The 16,461-nt window shown below is 38.7% G+C and overlaps 1 protein-coding gene across 1 annotated transcript in view; it reads right to left on the bottom strand.

Moving 5' to 3' along the window:
* Positions 1–11,993, bottom strand: part of CPA3 (carboxypeptidase A3) — a 30,173-nt gene extending 18,180 nt beyond the window's left edge. The window contains 7 exon segments of the mRNA XM_032630970.1: positions 415–516; positions 626–728; positions 8,876–9,000; positions 11,755–11,804; positions 11,807–11,829; positions 11,927–11,975; positions 11,978–11,993. Of these exon segments, the coding sequence (XP_032486861.1) occupies positions 415–516; positions 626–728; positions 8,876–9,000; positions 11,755–11,804; positions 11,807–11,829; positions 11,927–11,975; positions 11,978–11,993 (468 nt within the window).
* Positions 11,994–16,461: the final 4,468 nt, after the last annotated feature.

The following is a 16,461-nucleotide window of genomic DNA, read 5'->3' as shown; positions in this document are numbered from 1 at the left end:
CCCTATCAACACAGAGTTGAAATGCCTCACTTACTGTACTGGGATCCTATGATTATATGATTCTTCAGTTTATTTTCTTCCTGACATTTAGTCAGCAGTTTCACTGAATTTTAATGGATGGAAAACTGTTTTATACACCAGGGACATCATAAACTCTTGTTATAAAGATATGGGATAAGAAACTTGTCTGGTTTTGTCCACTGTGTCTGTCAGGTGGTTTATTCAGGGACTTTCTTGGTTTTACGTAAAACCACCTGGCACTTCTATTCTTGAATGGATGTCTAGAGCTTATATGTTCTTCAAAGAAATAAGACTTTTTATTGTCTAAAAATTAGCTAGTTGTGTCACAAAGTAACTCTTACATTCATATTTTTCAACAATAGTAAGAATCTGTAGTTCTTAAATTACTTTTACCTTGAGAACATACAGTGGATTATCTTCAACAGTAGTTCCAATTTTAATACGAGAGACCATTTTAGGATGCTTATGTACCATTTTTTCAGTCCAAGCAACAGTCTTAAGAACAAAAACAATTTTGAGAGATTAGAATAAAAGAAAACTAAAAGACAACAAATGTTGAGGGTGACGTTTTTCTTTTTGGAAGTGCAGGCATTTTATACTATACCTTGTCCCAGTTATTGTATTTTGCATAGCTGTGCCTGCCTGGGATATCTTCTTTGACATCAAACTGTTTCTCAACCTCTTCTTGTACATCGTGAATCAAGATTCTGTTCGACAGGGGGAATGATAAAATACACATTTACTGGAGAAAGAAAAACAGTTATCTTTCATTTACAGAAATTTTCTCTTCCTTCATCTCTATCTTAGATCAATTTTACCTTGTTTCTTCTTTATTCTGTAACCATGTCTTTTAGATCTGTCATGTGTCTGGCTTCCAATCTTCCCATTTATCTAGAGTTGTGCTGTTCTTGCTGATTGACTGATTGAGTGTAGAGGAAGAACATAAATGAGGCATACTCTTAATTAGAGTTTATTTAGCACATGAGACCAAGTACTGCTCATGAATATTGATCCCCATTAACATCACTGACAAGCACATTATTATGCATATTATATCTAACTCACTGTATGCTTGGCTTTTGACCTAGGATGAGTCTGGGATTTCTTTGAAAAAAATTATGACGACAAATTTGGAATCAGGTGGGGCATGTTGCACTAAAACTCACATGAAGTCTGAGAAGTTTGGAAGTTATATTCTGGGTTGTCTCTACAGACATAATTAAGTGTCTTAAGCTCTAAAGAGGGTATGTGGCTTTTGCTCCATCTGCATTAATAGAAGTAGAGGAACCAGGGAAAAGAGATTTTATGGTCTCAGGTTGATTTGTAGCATACGGCAGTATTAATTAGTCACAGGAAGCTTGTATCTAAGAATATTTTTAGACTTACACATATCAATTTAGCTCTTGTGATAACAGCAGCAAAAGAAAATCGTGTGAGACCTTTCCACAAATGCAGCTGCATGAAGACATCAGAATGGTAACAGATTGTTGCTGATAAAGACTAGAAATTAAGCCTAAGGCTGGAAATTAAGAACTATGGCCAGATGTTATTTTCATGAGCCCTTCCACTAACCAGCAGCCAGGTTTAAGTAGATGAAACCAAATTACTTCCTCTCAGATATTATTTTAGCTCTCCAAGATTTGTTTAATTTGTTAAAAATTCGTCCTAAATATAGGTGAAAGGATAAATAATTATCCCTGAGGAGTTAATGATAGAAATGGCTGTTTACTGAGTCTTTCTTATGTACCAGGCACTCTGTTCAGCATGTTATTTACATTTTTCCCTTAATCTTTACATCAACACTCTTAATTGGGTACCATTATAACTCCCATTTTTATGGGATTTCCAACATGGATATAACTAAAATACAGAAGTTGGGATTTGAACTTAGAGATGTATGACTTTAGTACTCTAGCTAAACCATATACAGCAGTGCCTCCATCACAAGGAGTGAAATCCCTGGGTACTGCTGTCAGATCTGTAGTCTTCTTAGTCTACTGAGGCTTGTGCAAGGTTTGCCCAGTTGACCAGCTCTCCAGGAAGCCTGAGTCCCAAGATCAGAGAGCTGGTAAGTTCAGAGAAGAGGCAAAATGAATCCTATGTTGACAATTTCAAGACTCCCTCCTCCTGCTGCTTTCAGAGAGTAAAAAAGAAGGAATGGAGATTGCTTTGGCAATATGTGGTCTTTTGTGGGTACATATAAATTTTAGGATTATTCGTTCTAGTTCTGTGAAAAATGTCATGGGTGTTTTGATAGGGATTACATTAAATCTGTAGGTTGATTTGAGTAGTATGGCCATTTTAACAATATTAATTCTTCTAATCCAAGAGCATGGGATTTGTATCATCTTCAGTTTCCTTCATTAGTGTTTTTTTTTTTTTTTTTTGCGGTACGCTGGCCTCTCACTGTTGTGGCCTCTCCCGCTGTGGAGCACAGCCTCCGGACGCGCAGGCTCAGTGGCCATGGCTCACGAGCCCAGCCGCGCCGCGGCATGTGGGATCTTCCCGGGCCAGGGCACGAACCCGTGTCCCCTGCATCGGCAGGCAGACTCTCAACCACTGTGCCACCAGGGAAGCCCTTCATCAGTGTTTTATAGTTTTCATAATATAGGTCTTTCACCTCCTTGGTTAAGTTTATTCTCTGGTATTTTATTCTTTTTGATGCATTTTAAACAGAATTTTTTTTTTTTTACTTTCTCTTTCTGATAGTTCATTATTAGTGTATAGAAAAGCAACAGATTTTTACCTGTTAATCTTGTATCCTGCAACTTTGTTGAATTAATTTATTAGTTCTAATAGTTTTTGGATAGAGACTTTAGGGTTTTCTATGTAAAGTATCTTGTCATCTGCAAATAGTGATAATTTTACCTCTTCCCTTCCACTTTGGATGACTTTTATTTCTTACTCTTGTCTGATTGCTGTGGCTAGGACTTCCAATACTATGTTAAATAGAAGTGGCAAGAGTGGACATCTGTGTCTTGTTCCTCAATTTAGAGGAAGGGCTTTCAGCTTTTCACCTAGCTCGAACCCAAGCTTGGATTTGTAATAAATGGCTTTTATGTTGAGATATATTCCCTTTATACCTACTTTGGTGAGAGGTTTTGTTGTGAATGGATGTTGAATTTTGTCAGATGCTTTTTCTGCATCTATTGAGATGATCATGTGATTTTTTATTCTTCCTTTTGTTAATGTGGTATATCATATTGATTGATTTGTGAATATTGAACCATCCTTGCATCCCTGGAATAAATCCCACTTGATCATGGTGTATGATCCTTTTTATATATTGTTGGATTCGGTTAGCTGGAGGTATCACTCTTTCTGACTTCAGACTATACTACAAAGCTACAGTAATCAAAACAGTAGAGTACTGGCAGAAAAACAGACACATAGATCAATAGAACAGAATAGAGACCCCAGGAATAAATATATGTACCTATGGTCATTAATCTGTGACAAAGGAGGGAAGAATATATGATAGAGAAAAGACATTCTCGTCTCTTCAATAAGTGGTTTTGGGAAAACAGGACAGCTACATCTAAAATAGTGAGATTAGAACACTTCCTCACTCTATATACAAAAATAAACTCAAAATGGATTAATGATCTAAATATAAGACCTGAAACCATAAAACTCCTACAAGAGAACATAGGAAGAACAGTCGTTGACATAACTTGTAGCAATATTTTTTTGGATCTGTCTCCTTAGGTAAAAGAAGCAAAAATAAACAAATGGGACCTAATTAAACTTAAAAACTTTTGCACAGCAAAGGAAACCATCGAGAAAACAAAAAGGCAACCTACTGAATGGGAGAAAATATTTGCAAATTATACGACCAACAGGGGGTTAATACCCAAAATGTATAAACAGCTCATACAACTCAATTATAAAAAAAAAAACAACCCAATCAGAAATTGGACAGAAGACCTGAAAAGACATTTTTTCAAAGAAGACATATGGATGGCTAACAGGCACATGAAAAAGATGCTCATCATTGCTAGTTATTAGAGAAATGCAAATCACAACGAGATATCACCTCACACTTGTCAGAATGGCCATCATCAGAAAGTCTACAAATAACAAATGTTGGCGAGGATGTGGAGGAAAGGAAACCCTCCTGAACTGTTGATGGGAATGTAAATTGGTGCAGCCCCACTATGGAAAACAGTATGGAGGTTCCTCAAAAAACTGAAAATAAAACTACCATATGATCCAGCAATTCCACTCCTGGGTATATATCCAAAAAAAACAAAAACACTAATTTGAAAAGATACATGCACCTGAATGTTCATAGCAGCACTATTTACAATAGCCAAGATATGGAAGCAACCCGGGTGTCCGTCAACAGACAAATAGGTAAAGAATACGTGGTGTGTGTGTGTGTGTGTGTGTGTGTGTGTGTGTGTGTGTGTGTGTGTGTGTGTGTATACAATGGAATATTACTCAGCCATAAAAAAGAATGAAATTCTGCCATTTGCAGCAACATGGATGGACTTAGAGAATATTATGCTTAGTGAAATAAGTCAAACAGAGAGAGAGAAATACTGTATGATATCACTTATTTGTGGAATCTAAAAAAATAAAGCAAGCAAATATACATATATAGCAAAACAGAAACAGACTCACAGATTTAGAAAACAAAATAGTGGGGGGAGGGATGTGGAGAGGGAAAAGATAGGGGTATGGGATTAAGAGATGCAAACTACTATACATAAGAATAGATAAGCAGCAAGAATATATTGTACAGAACAGGGAATTATAACCATTATTTTATAGTAACTTTTAATGGAGTGTCTTCTGTAAAAATACTGAATCACTATGGTATCCACCTGAAATGAATATAATATTGTACTCATGTGTACTTCCATAACAAAAAGGAAGGAATGGAGAACTGTGTGCCAGTATATGTGACTGCCATGAGCTTCGGGGTGTGTGTGTGTGTGTGTGTGTGTGTGTGTGTGTGTGTGTGTGTGTAACTGTAGTGGGGAAGGATGTTTCAGGGAGGCAGAGTCATTGTTATGGTGTCTTATAAGCTGGTCTGGACTGCGTTTCCCCCATGCCCACATTCCTACAGGATAGGGTCTACTCACAAAGCATGATTCAGGTTTCTACAGGATCTCATTTGTCTCCAGTAACTCCCTAATTGGGTTACTTTGTATCATACTTGGCACTTATCGACATGGATTTCCCCCAGCATTTGAGGCATACCTCTGTGTTGGATAATCAACTTTAAGGCACGAATTTATTCAGTAGGAGGGGAAAGGTGCAGCTGATGATAGTCTCTAGTTATCCCCTGTTGCAGAGTGTGTGTGCATGTGTGTGCACATGCTCATGTAAGCACATGTATAAGTGGGCTTTCTTCCACTTGCATTAACAAAAGTAGTAAAGGAACCAGCCAAAGAACGTTATATGGTCCCAGCCAATCTTCATGAAACCCCTATGAAACATCATTTTAAAGATGAAGAAAATGAGATGGAGAGAAGTTAAATGCACTGTCAATGTTAAATACCTAATGCATGGCTTAAATGGGACTAGATTCACACACCTTCACTCCAGAATCTGCATTCTTATCTACCACACTCTTCTGCTTTCCACCATGACCAACATCTCTTTGACATTTGTATCGGGTATTAACAATACCCATTTTATTCTTGGGTAAGGAATATATAAAAATGTGGAGCAGAAGAAAAAATGAATAGGATGAAACACTAGAATGATTTATTTGATTGAAATACTTATTTGATAGGACCGTGCATATACTTGGAATATGGATTTGTATCTGACTGAACATTATTAGGTAATTAGACATTAATATGAAGTGTTGATGATCAGTTTGGTATAGATCTCTTCCACATTTCTCACATAATCTTATGTGGGTCTTAATAAGATTTTACTTAATTGTATCATTTGAGTTTTACTATTATATTAGTTGTTTCCGGAATTACCTTTCGTTAACAACTCTTTATTTTCTAATTTTAACTTTTGATCAAAAAAGAGATAATCTAAAATGTATCTAAAATATGAATATCTAAAATGTAGAAAAATTAATAAAAACACTAGGGTTTTCAACTGCTGTTTCTAAATATGGTGTCTGTCCTTTAAGGCTCAGTCCAAGGGATGTGCATTCTTGTAGACATTATTGAACCAGTCTGTTCAGGTTTGTTAATATATACATATTATTTGTTTTTTAGGCTTGGCCTTTTGTGATTTTGTAAGAATGTAAAGGGAAAGAAAGGGAGCAAATATGCTACTTTAAAATAAAATCTGTCTTGGTAATTTAATTTTCTGAAAATTAAAAAAAAATATCACACAGATGCTTTAAACTAAGTAGTGGTTTATATGCACTGTCTAATGAAGGGTGTCTTAGTAAATCATTGTGTCAAGCCAGCCTCTTAATGTTTTATTCTGACTGGTGTCTCGGTCCAACCAGATGTTTCTGTTCTTAGAACCTTCTTCTGTTACTGACTGACACCAAGTAACACATGTAATTAATATGCAGATAAAATTATCTATATAATTAGTACTTGGAGACAAGCTTTTAAATAGTTCTTGTCTGCACAGATCACTTTACATATTTATATTTCTGAGGGAGGTAACTAATTATGTGGCTTTCTCACAACTGTGGCTAATTTGGACCAATTTCTAGAAATCATCTCCTAATTAGATAAAACTAGTTTTTTGGTTTTTTTTTTTGGCGGTACGCGGGCCTCTCACTGCTGTGGCCTCTCCCGTTGCGGAGCGAAGGCTCCGGACACGCAGGCTCAGCGGCCATGGCTCACGTGCCCAGCCGTCCCGTGGCATGTGGGATCCTCCTGGACCGGGGCACGAACTCGTCACCCCTGCATCGGCAGGCAGGCAGACTCTCAACCACCGCGCCACCGGGGAAGCCCCGATAAAACTAGTTTTTATAGGTAGTTAACACTTTGGTTCTTGATGTAGAGAGCAAGGAAGTATTTGGCATAAGGCAAAGTGAAAACCACAGTACTCGCAAGGATCTGGATTTAGACCTCTGTTTGAGTCAGAATTGTTCCAGGCTAGGAGAGGACCAAAGAGGAGAAAGGGCTGATGTGAGTTATTTGATAAAATGGAAAGATGGCAGCCCCTTGCCTGGGTGTCTTCTGTGACAGTGATTTAGTCCACTGTGGACACTCAGTGTTGAGCAACTTGCTGCTTGTCTACATTACCAGGATATTAAGGAAACATACTGCTTCATTTCTACCCTGCTGTTCAAACCAAATTATACAGTTTGCCAACTAAAATATATTTTAGCTTTGTAAGAATTAGTTGATCATAGGAATCTGGGTCAGGTTTATATTAATGAAGTAAAGTGAAGATTGTAATAATTGAGGCACATATTTGAGAAGTCTGGCTGTGAAGTGATTTAAGAGACACGGTCACCAGGGAGTATATAGGGTAGAGGGGTGATTTCTTTTAGATGAAAGAAACAAGACGTCATATTGACCTTAGCAAACGCATACAGTCCATAACACACTACTAATTTCTGTGATTTGAAGGTATATTTATAAACTGTCTATTTCTAATTTTAATGGTACAATTTATAGAATCATAGAAAAACATATATCAGTATATTAGTTAAAAAGGTTTAAATGCTGGTATAAATTAATTTTGAATATGTTCTCCCCATATATTAACTTCTACATTTGTTTTACAGCCCTCTTGAAACAACAACAAAAACAAAGACAGTGATAAAAACAATCACACATAATAGCCTGTGACTTTAAGCCATTAAGCCACAGACAGGAATATTTTTTGTTTACTTGTCTATGTATGTGTTTCCTTCATTTCAATAGTATTTATATTTACTAGGAATATTGAAGCAATGTAATAAATACAATCAAGTCATGATGAGCTGCAGTAAATCCTGCTCTGTAATATGACATTATAGGATCTTGGTCTGAGCCAGAAGTAGAAGGCCTTTTGAGTTACAGCACTAAGTTAGGTCGCAGAGGCATGAAATAGCAAGTCAAAAAGAAAGAACTGGTGTTCAGCAGTTTTGAGTGGTGGGGTTCTTAATAAAGGGGACTACTGGAATGACAAGGGCTGGGGGAGTACAGGATCCCTCAGTACATCAAATTGCTAAATACTTTAAAGTATAAAAAGACATTTTGTTTTCTATACTGTATATTGATTTGTGATATTCATCTCCAGGCTCCCTTCTTATTTGTTGGCCCAGGGCCCAGACTGCGTGTGCATGACCCATGGTTAGTGCCAACTTCCAATTTCCTTTTATTTCTCTGTGGGACCACGGCGACTCATTTCTGCATCTTTGGCCATTCGAGAATTCTCTCCTCTTAGATTTGTCTTATTTTACTGCATTGTTTTTGCTTTCTCTGAGGAAGAATTTCTTGCATAAAGAATTATTTATTTATTATGTATTTTACATTCCTACATCTCTGACTCAAGGATGAACATTGTTAGGGTCTCCTTTTATGTATCAGGAGAATTCAAATACAAGAATGTGGTGCTGGTAGTCGTCGGTAGTGCTGAGCTCTGGGTTGATTACCCGGCAGGGGTGACGAGTGTGACCAAACCATCCATGCCTGATCACGTGTACTCTGTCCTTACCAGGGGCTGAGTTTTAGAGATGGCAGATATCGTAACTGTCGTTCTTGCAGATCATAGTGAACGTAAGATAGACGTTGAGTGGCCAACTTTGAGCTCATCACTTTTATAAGCAGGCCTCCCTAGTCTGTTTGGAAGTAACTATAAATTTTATCTCATAGATAGAGCTTTCATTTTGGGGGGCCCAATTTAAAAATTACACTTGCCTTTCAATTTCAAGACTCCAAGACTTTGAGTCTCTAGCACATTTGAATATTTGCATAGGACTTACTCATAGTGCATTCTGTTTTGATCGAAGGCAGCCTGAATGGACTGGAATTCCTTTTCACTAATTCGGAAATCCACTGTCATGTTAGCAGCTACATGGTGGGTGATGTCTGGATACCAGAAGCCAAGCTGTGCAGATGAGTTCAGTGTTCGTCGCAGTTGTTTATTTGCTCACCTGACACATACTTATTAAGAAATGACTATGTGTCATACACAATGAAAGGAATTTGAGGTTCAGCGTGACTGAAGTATGGACTCTTAATAAACCTATGAGATTTTTGCAAATGTATTTAAGAATTGTTGAATATTAGGGAGTGGGAAAAAAACTATTGTACTGATCACTTTTTTAGGACGTAGTATATACAGTTGCAAAAAGAATGAGCAGCTTTTGGGTAATCCATTTGCTTCTACCGTCTTGGGGCCAATTGGAGTTGTTTCACAATTGATTTAGCCACAGCATCTGTCTCTAATTGGGAATATGGACTAATATATGGCACCACCCTCCCCTGCCCCTCCTCCTGAGTCAGGCCTTAGAACCACATGTCCCAGTAAACTCTGGAATTCTTGGAAGGTTTGTGTCCAATGAAAACATAATCTCTAGTCATGTCATTTTTCTAGCAGTATGTCCTTGGGCAAATTACTAAAACTCTTTGAGTTTCAGTCCTCGCCCCTAAAAAAGGGGCTAACAGTCCTCCATTGGGAGTGTTGTGAAGATTGTGAAACGGCTGTGACGTGTGGGCCATGCAGGCATTTAGCAACTGCTGATTCCCTTCTCTTTATCTTCCTGTAGCTGAGACTTTCAGAAATTCGGTGAATGGGACTATAAAGATGGCATTCAGATGAAAGAAATTTAAGAAGATTCCAATTCGTGTTCTTCAAAATCATACTCAATTGTGAAACCCAACGGAGTATAATTTCCCAGCCTTGGAAATGTAGAGCAAGTGCTCACTTTCTACCCATCATGCCAAGCTTGTGGGCGTGTCTATATCTACCTGGCTGTTTTGTGATTGACTTCCTCTCTACCTCTAGGTCAGTCAGTTATGTGCCAATAGGGGGCTGCATGAACCAACCAATATTTATTGGCTTATTTGGATCAGGAAGCTACAGCCTGAATTAGACATATGAGAGATGTAATGTGTGATGTAAAGGTAGGGCCATCTAATCACAATAACAATCTCTCTGTTCCAACAGGGTAATGTAGTACAAGAGTTAGGGCTCAGTGAACCTTCATGAGCTTTTACTAAGCACCAGGCCCAGAGCTGGGTGCCAGGGTTGTAGAGGTTAATACAAGGGAAGCAAGAAGTTCAGTGTGGGAGACAGAGCCGTATATTCACTTCCAACATGCTGACCAATGCCAGAGGCAAGCACAAGTGTTCTAGGAGCATGACAGGCAACCCGAACTGGGTCATGAGAGTTGATGAACAGAGAAGGACTTCCTCCAGGAGGTACTGCCAGAGCTGGGTCTTGAAGAATAAATAGCAGTGAGCCAAGTAAAGAGGGAAGTGCATTCCTCCTGAGAAAAAGTGTGTAGGGCCAAAGTGGGTGAGTTTTTGGTGTTTATGGTGCTTGAAGGGTGAGAAAGAGGGTGGAGTGCTGAGGTTGGAGATTATGAAGTGCTTGGAACAGCACCCTGATCCCAACAGAAGATGCTTCTACGGTGCTTATTACGGCCAGGCCCACTTCTGAGCATTACCCAAGTATTAGCTCATTTAATCTTTACAACAACGTTAGAAAGTAGGTGTGACCGTTATCCCCACTTTACAGAGGAGGCAGTTGAGTCCCAGAGAGGTTAAGTAACTTGTATAAGGACACAGAGCTAGGGTAGAGCTGGGGTTTGAACCTCTGAAGACCATGCTCTTTCCAGACTAGGCTGCCTCTCACTAAAAAGCTTCAAGTGGAGGAATGCAGTTGTCCGGCTTTAGAGAGAGCAAGCAGGGTGCCATGCGGACTTGGTTTTGTGGGAGGCAGGGCTAGACCCCTGAACACGAGACAAATTGTAATTGTCTATTGAAATTGTCCCTGTAAAAGGTAGGGCAGACGTGAATTTGGCAGGGACAGAGGAAGGAAGAGGAGAGTATGGACTTGAAAACCATTTGGGAATGAGTACAGGCAGAACTTTTGATTGATTTGATGTGGAGATAAGGGGGTATCTGACTAGATCTCAGATCCCATTCTGGCTTTAAATTTGATATGTCATCTTGGTCATTTAATTTACTGTCTTTGAACTTAAGTTATTGTTTTCAACAAGTTACATTTTGACACTGACATTGAAAGTCTGACGGAGAATTTGAAACGACGTATGTAAGGTGGCTGGCACAGTGTGTCTTGTGTATAGGAGCAGCTGAATAACTGGGAAAATGATAACTTCAGCCCACTGGATTTTAAAAGACTGACCTAACTTTAAGAGTTTTCTTTCACCATGGACCTGCTCTTGGAAAGGGTCACATCTTGATATTATCAACCAGTGCATTGCTGTTATCAGGTAACCAGTACCTTGATGTTATCATAATTTTGACAGAAATTATGCCACTGGTACAGATCAGTGTGGGAGTGAGGAGAATGGAGCAGGCAAGGCACTACCAGCAGGGAGGGAGAAGAGGCCGTGATAAAGGTGTCAGGAGCATCTCCCTATTTCACACTTTCACCTAGAAAAAGCTGTTGTTTGTAAAGCTTTTGGGTGGGAAAACAGAAGTGGTAATTTGGGGAAAAATAAATAAAAACAAAGGGAAGTACTGGCAACTGGCTGAATTATCCAAGTAGCTCCTGTCCCTTCCCCCTTTCTTTGTCTTTGGTAGCTCTGTGAGCATTGAAAATAAAAGACAAAAGAAGCAGGTTTTAGGGAACAGAAAGAAAAGATTTTAAAAAGCCCTCTATTTGCTTTACGTGGTTGGTTTTGGCCAAGTCCTTTATGATGTTTGCTTGTTTTTCATCCTGGGCTTCACACGTAACACCTTCTCCCTTTAAGAATACAAAAGATGAAACATGTAAACTGTGAAGAAGCGTTTCATAATCCTCTTCCCACATGGAGTCTGGAACACAGGGCGGCAAGATTCACCTGTCAAAGCGGACAGGAGCAATTGCAAGGGTGATAGCGGTCAAACCAGAGGCAGGATGAACCTCATGGTTCTTCTTTGCCTGTCCCAAGCCCCTCTGCCAGTTTTATGCCTCAGCTCTTATCTGGAGGAGCAGCTCATTTCCTCTTAGGGTTCTGGTGGACAAAATGCCCCCCCCCCCCACCATATTTTCTAGTTGGGGAGGGGAGTAGGGTGGCAACACTAATACTAAATGCCCATTTGGTGACAGGTGAATTCCATGCTACTCATATACCTTTTACAGTTGGGAATACCCATTTTACAGATGAGATGAGAGGCAAATTTCTTGTTTAGCAAATAGCTTGCCCAAGGAAGCAGAGCTAGTACGATGAGATTTGAACCCAGTTCTTTGTTCTAAAATACTACTCTACCATATGCTTTAATTGAAGGATGGAAGGAATCAGTTTAAATTTGCACTTGGAAACCGAGATGAATTTGGGTATCTGGCCACAGAACCCTGATGGGTGGTCCTTAATAGCAAAACTTTTTTTTTAACATCTTTATTGGAGTATAATTGCTTTACAATGGTGTGTTAGTTTCTGCTTTATAACAAAGTGAATCAGCTATACATATACATATATCCCCATATCTCTTCCCTCTTGCGTCTCCCTTGCACCCTCCCTCCCTCTCCCACCCCTCTAAAACAGATATTTTTGAAGCTACGTTGTAAATTGTTAAAATAAGAACTTTTGATTACAAATTATTTTGAATCTACTAAAAGTACTGTAAGTAATCTGGAAAACTTTGATATGTTCACTGTCTAGATTTTATACTTTTGCCATCGTTTCTCGGTATCTCTCTTGGTAAAGAAGTAAACATTACAGAAATTGCTAAATTACTCACATCCCCACTTCTTTCCCCTTTCCCTCCCTCTGTCCTCAGGGGGAACCCCTATTCGTAAAGCAACTTGCGGACATTTAGAGGGCAAGATAATATGGTTGCTCAAATGTTTGTTCATGGGCTGCTGTCTTCAGGGTCTAGATGCTGTAGGTGCCCAATAAATGCTTTTTGCAAGTAGAATTACTGAAAGTCATTTATAAACCATTTTAAACAGTGTCTTGGGGGGAGGTCTTTAATCTTGAACAAAACTCGGTTAATTATGGATTATTTGGGAGAAGGCAACACTTTTACCCAGAATTATAGGTAACCTAATAATATACTGAGTGAATTTAATCAGATAACTTATTAGAATTTCCTTTAAAACTACCTCTTCATGTATAGATGGTCATACATGAAACTTCTCAGAGTCATAGTTGTATATTTTTATTATCAAAATAATGCTGTTGGGGAGATGCCCCTGTTATATGTATAGCAGCGATAGCTTCATTCCTCTCCACCTGATAGATGTGCAATGTGACGGGTCCCCCAAGAGGGTTCCCTTGCTGCAACCCTGCAGGTAAGGAAGTGGAGGGGTTTACAAATGCCTTCATGTTCTTGACATTGGACAAGCTTATCAGCACTAGAAAATCCCAAGGCAAATTCTTGCTCTGTTGATTCTAAGGGGGCGGCACTTGGCAGGAGTACAGAGAAAAAGGAAGAATTTGACTTTGGAGTTAGACAAACGTAACCTCAGGGTAGCTCCCAGACACTAGGTACTTTACCTTGAGCAGGCTGCCTAGTCATTCCAGGCCTTGGTTTCTTCATCTGTAAAATAGGGATGCACATGGGACTCTAACAAGTGGCTGTGAGGGCCAAATGAGATGCATATGTAAGGGACTTGGTGGATGGTAGGTACAAAAAACATGCCTGTGTCCTCTAAGCAGTTAATACAATTGTCAAGTTCTGTAAACACACTTGCTGGCCACTGTCAGGCTGCAGAACTGGTGAGTATCAGCATGTATCATGTGGTAGGTTAAAGTGGTAGCTGTGTCCTGTAAGGCCAAAATCTCTCTCTGTATTTGTTTTAATGTGGACTTCTTAAAGAAAAAACAATTTTATGTTATAGTTTTGCTTTTTGGAATTTTTTTTGGATTCTAAAATAATAATAATAAATGCCCATTGAAAATAATTTAGCAAAATATGGAAAAGTTGAAGGAAGAAAATAGAAGTCACTCTTAATTCTAGCATTCTGATACACTTTCTATGTTAAAGCCTTTTTCTGGGTGACTACTTTTAAAACTGTATAGAGAAGGCCTGTGTGTCTGTTTTTCAGGTCAGCTAGGAAGGACCCTTTTATTTGGGTAACTAAGTAAATGTTTGAAGGATCCTGGTATTTCTCAAGATAAGACTTTGATAATAAATAATCTTTGACTTCTTAATATCTGTTGCATATTGACAATTCCTTGTTTCTGGAATAGGACATAGACATATGATGCTTTAAGACCTCCCACCCCTCCCCAATCTATTTAGCCTCTGAAAAACAGTACAATAGATGGATTTCAAGAATATTTTGGAGCTCTTTCTCAGAACAAGTATGGTTTCTTAGCAGGCATATTTCAGTAAAACCTTGTATTACTGAATCAAGATTTATGAAAGGTCTTGGCATATGTATGGAGTAGGATGAATAGTTGTTAAGACACCATATCATTTTAGGATGGACTATGTAAGATGGTGTGATGTTTCATAGGTTAATTTAATCTCTTTAAAAATATTTAAAGTTGAATGCTTCACACTACAATAATTTTTCCATCTTTCTGGATCTTTGCACTCCTAGGATTTTTGTATGTCTAGACACAGTTAAAAATACCACTGTATTTTTTAAACTATGCTTTTCTGCATATTTTTCAAGCATTATCACTATGAAGGAAATGTCCTAGAAAATAGAAGTGAAAGTTCCCTTGTGATTTACTACAATCTTTCAAATAATTCTCTATCTTCAAATCAAATATAGTAAACTTCTGGAATACCTTTAGATATCTCATAAAGGATATGTTGAAAGAAAAATGTGTTGCCTTTAGTTACGGGTATTGGATTTTTTAACATTGAAATGAAACTGCCCTGGAAAATGCTGCAGAGAAGCTTGTCTTTTATTGGTTGCAGGAAAGGTGGCATTTCTGGACAGAGACGTGGGTGAGTGATTCAGGCAGTTCAGACCTGGCTAGCTGGGGAGTGACTACCTGCTCAAATGAGATGACCTAAGAGGCTCATCAAGACCCCATTTGGCCCCCAAATCATTAACTATCATGGTTCCTCCGTCTTCCTTCTACTCCTGAAATTCTCTCTTTGTCCAGTGCATATAGGTTATCTGGCAAAGCAGGTGAACACATGAGATGTGATTCTAGATATGTAGAGCTCCCATATTCCAGACTGGAAAACCAGTCTTGCTATTTTGTAGCAACACTGTTTGAGGTAGGAAAGATCCAGGGGGCCGAGCCCCTGCTGTTTGTTAATTGCTGCTTTGGGGAGGTGAGAGTTGGGGACTGAAGGAGCCTAGAGCCAGTCCTAGGTCCTTCTCAGGATGGGAATTAGCCAAAGAAAGGGAGAAGAGAGGTGCCCTCACAGCCAGGGGCTCCTGTGTGGGCAAGGCTGGGCAATGTCTGGTCTGGCAAGGCAGCAGAGTCTCTGGTCAGCCGGGCAGGAAGGCATAAAGTACTATATTGCAGTAGGAAGGCCTAAAGCAGAAACTTCTTTTCTCTTTTTTCTTGGTGAAGCTCAGGCAGGTGGCACTGCTAGCCTGCTAGCTGTTAACTTTCAGTTGGCAAGAGATATAGCAAAAATGTCTCCAGTGCAGGAAATCTCAGGTACATGGATTTTACTTGCTTTCCTATTTCTAATTCTTCTTAAAAATTCCTTGAAATTTTAGAAAAGCCCATGTATATTCCTAATTTCTGTTTTAAAGCACTGAACTTTGGGCCACAGCATCCCTTAGTTAGAAGTCGATGGCACCTGCTAGAGGTAGGGTAAGGGAGTGTCCTGTGGAACGGAGTTGAATGATATACCTCCAGCAACAGAATGGGAGAGAGAAACAATAATTTTGCTAAATTACATCTCTTTTTTAAATTAGCATCAATACTGCTTAAGAATTTATGGGAATTTCTTTTTTGGCACTTAAGGGTCTCTCTTTTTCTGTGCCTATTTAAATGATATATTACTAAATTATTTTGAAGATGGTTGCCTGACAAATTGTAGCAGCTGCACTGCTACCATCTAGTGGACAATTAATGCAATTAATCATTCTTTGGCTTGACAGCTTCCAAACAAATCATTGTGATGTTAATGGATTCTGTTTTTGAATGGAACACTGTTATAGATAATTCAACATATTATGTTAGATATGGAATCTTCTCTTCCTTGAATCTACATGGAAAACAATGAGGTAATGTTTTGTTTTATGATTTTAAAGTAAGCAATGCCCCCAAATTATAATCTAAATACATATTATTATTTTTTAAAATTTGAACTTTGCACAGTACTCTCCAACATTACTAGCACGTTCAGTTTTAATTCTGGAAAACTTCAAGTCATGTTTGACATACAAGTCCCTGGCACCTTCTTGTTTCACTTCCAGTCTGCTTTCCACACCGTAGCCTGGCTGGTGTTTAAAAAAACAAAAAACAAA

Source organism: Phocoena sinus, chromosome 4 (genome assembly GCF_008692025.1).
Source record: "Phocoena sinus isolate mPhoSin1 chromosome 4, mPhoSin1.pri, whole genome shotgun sequence".
NCBI lineage: Eukaryota > Metazoa > Chordata > Mammalia > Artiodactyla > Phocoenidae > Phocoena > Phocoena sinus.
Note: the sequence above shows the minus strand (reverse complement) of the source record. Positions and strands in the feature narration are given on the sequence as shown.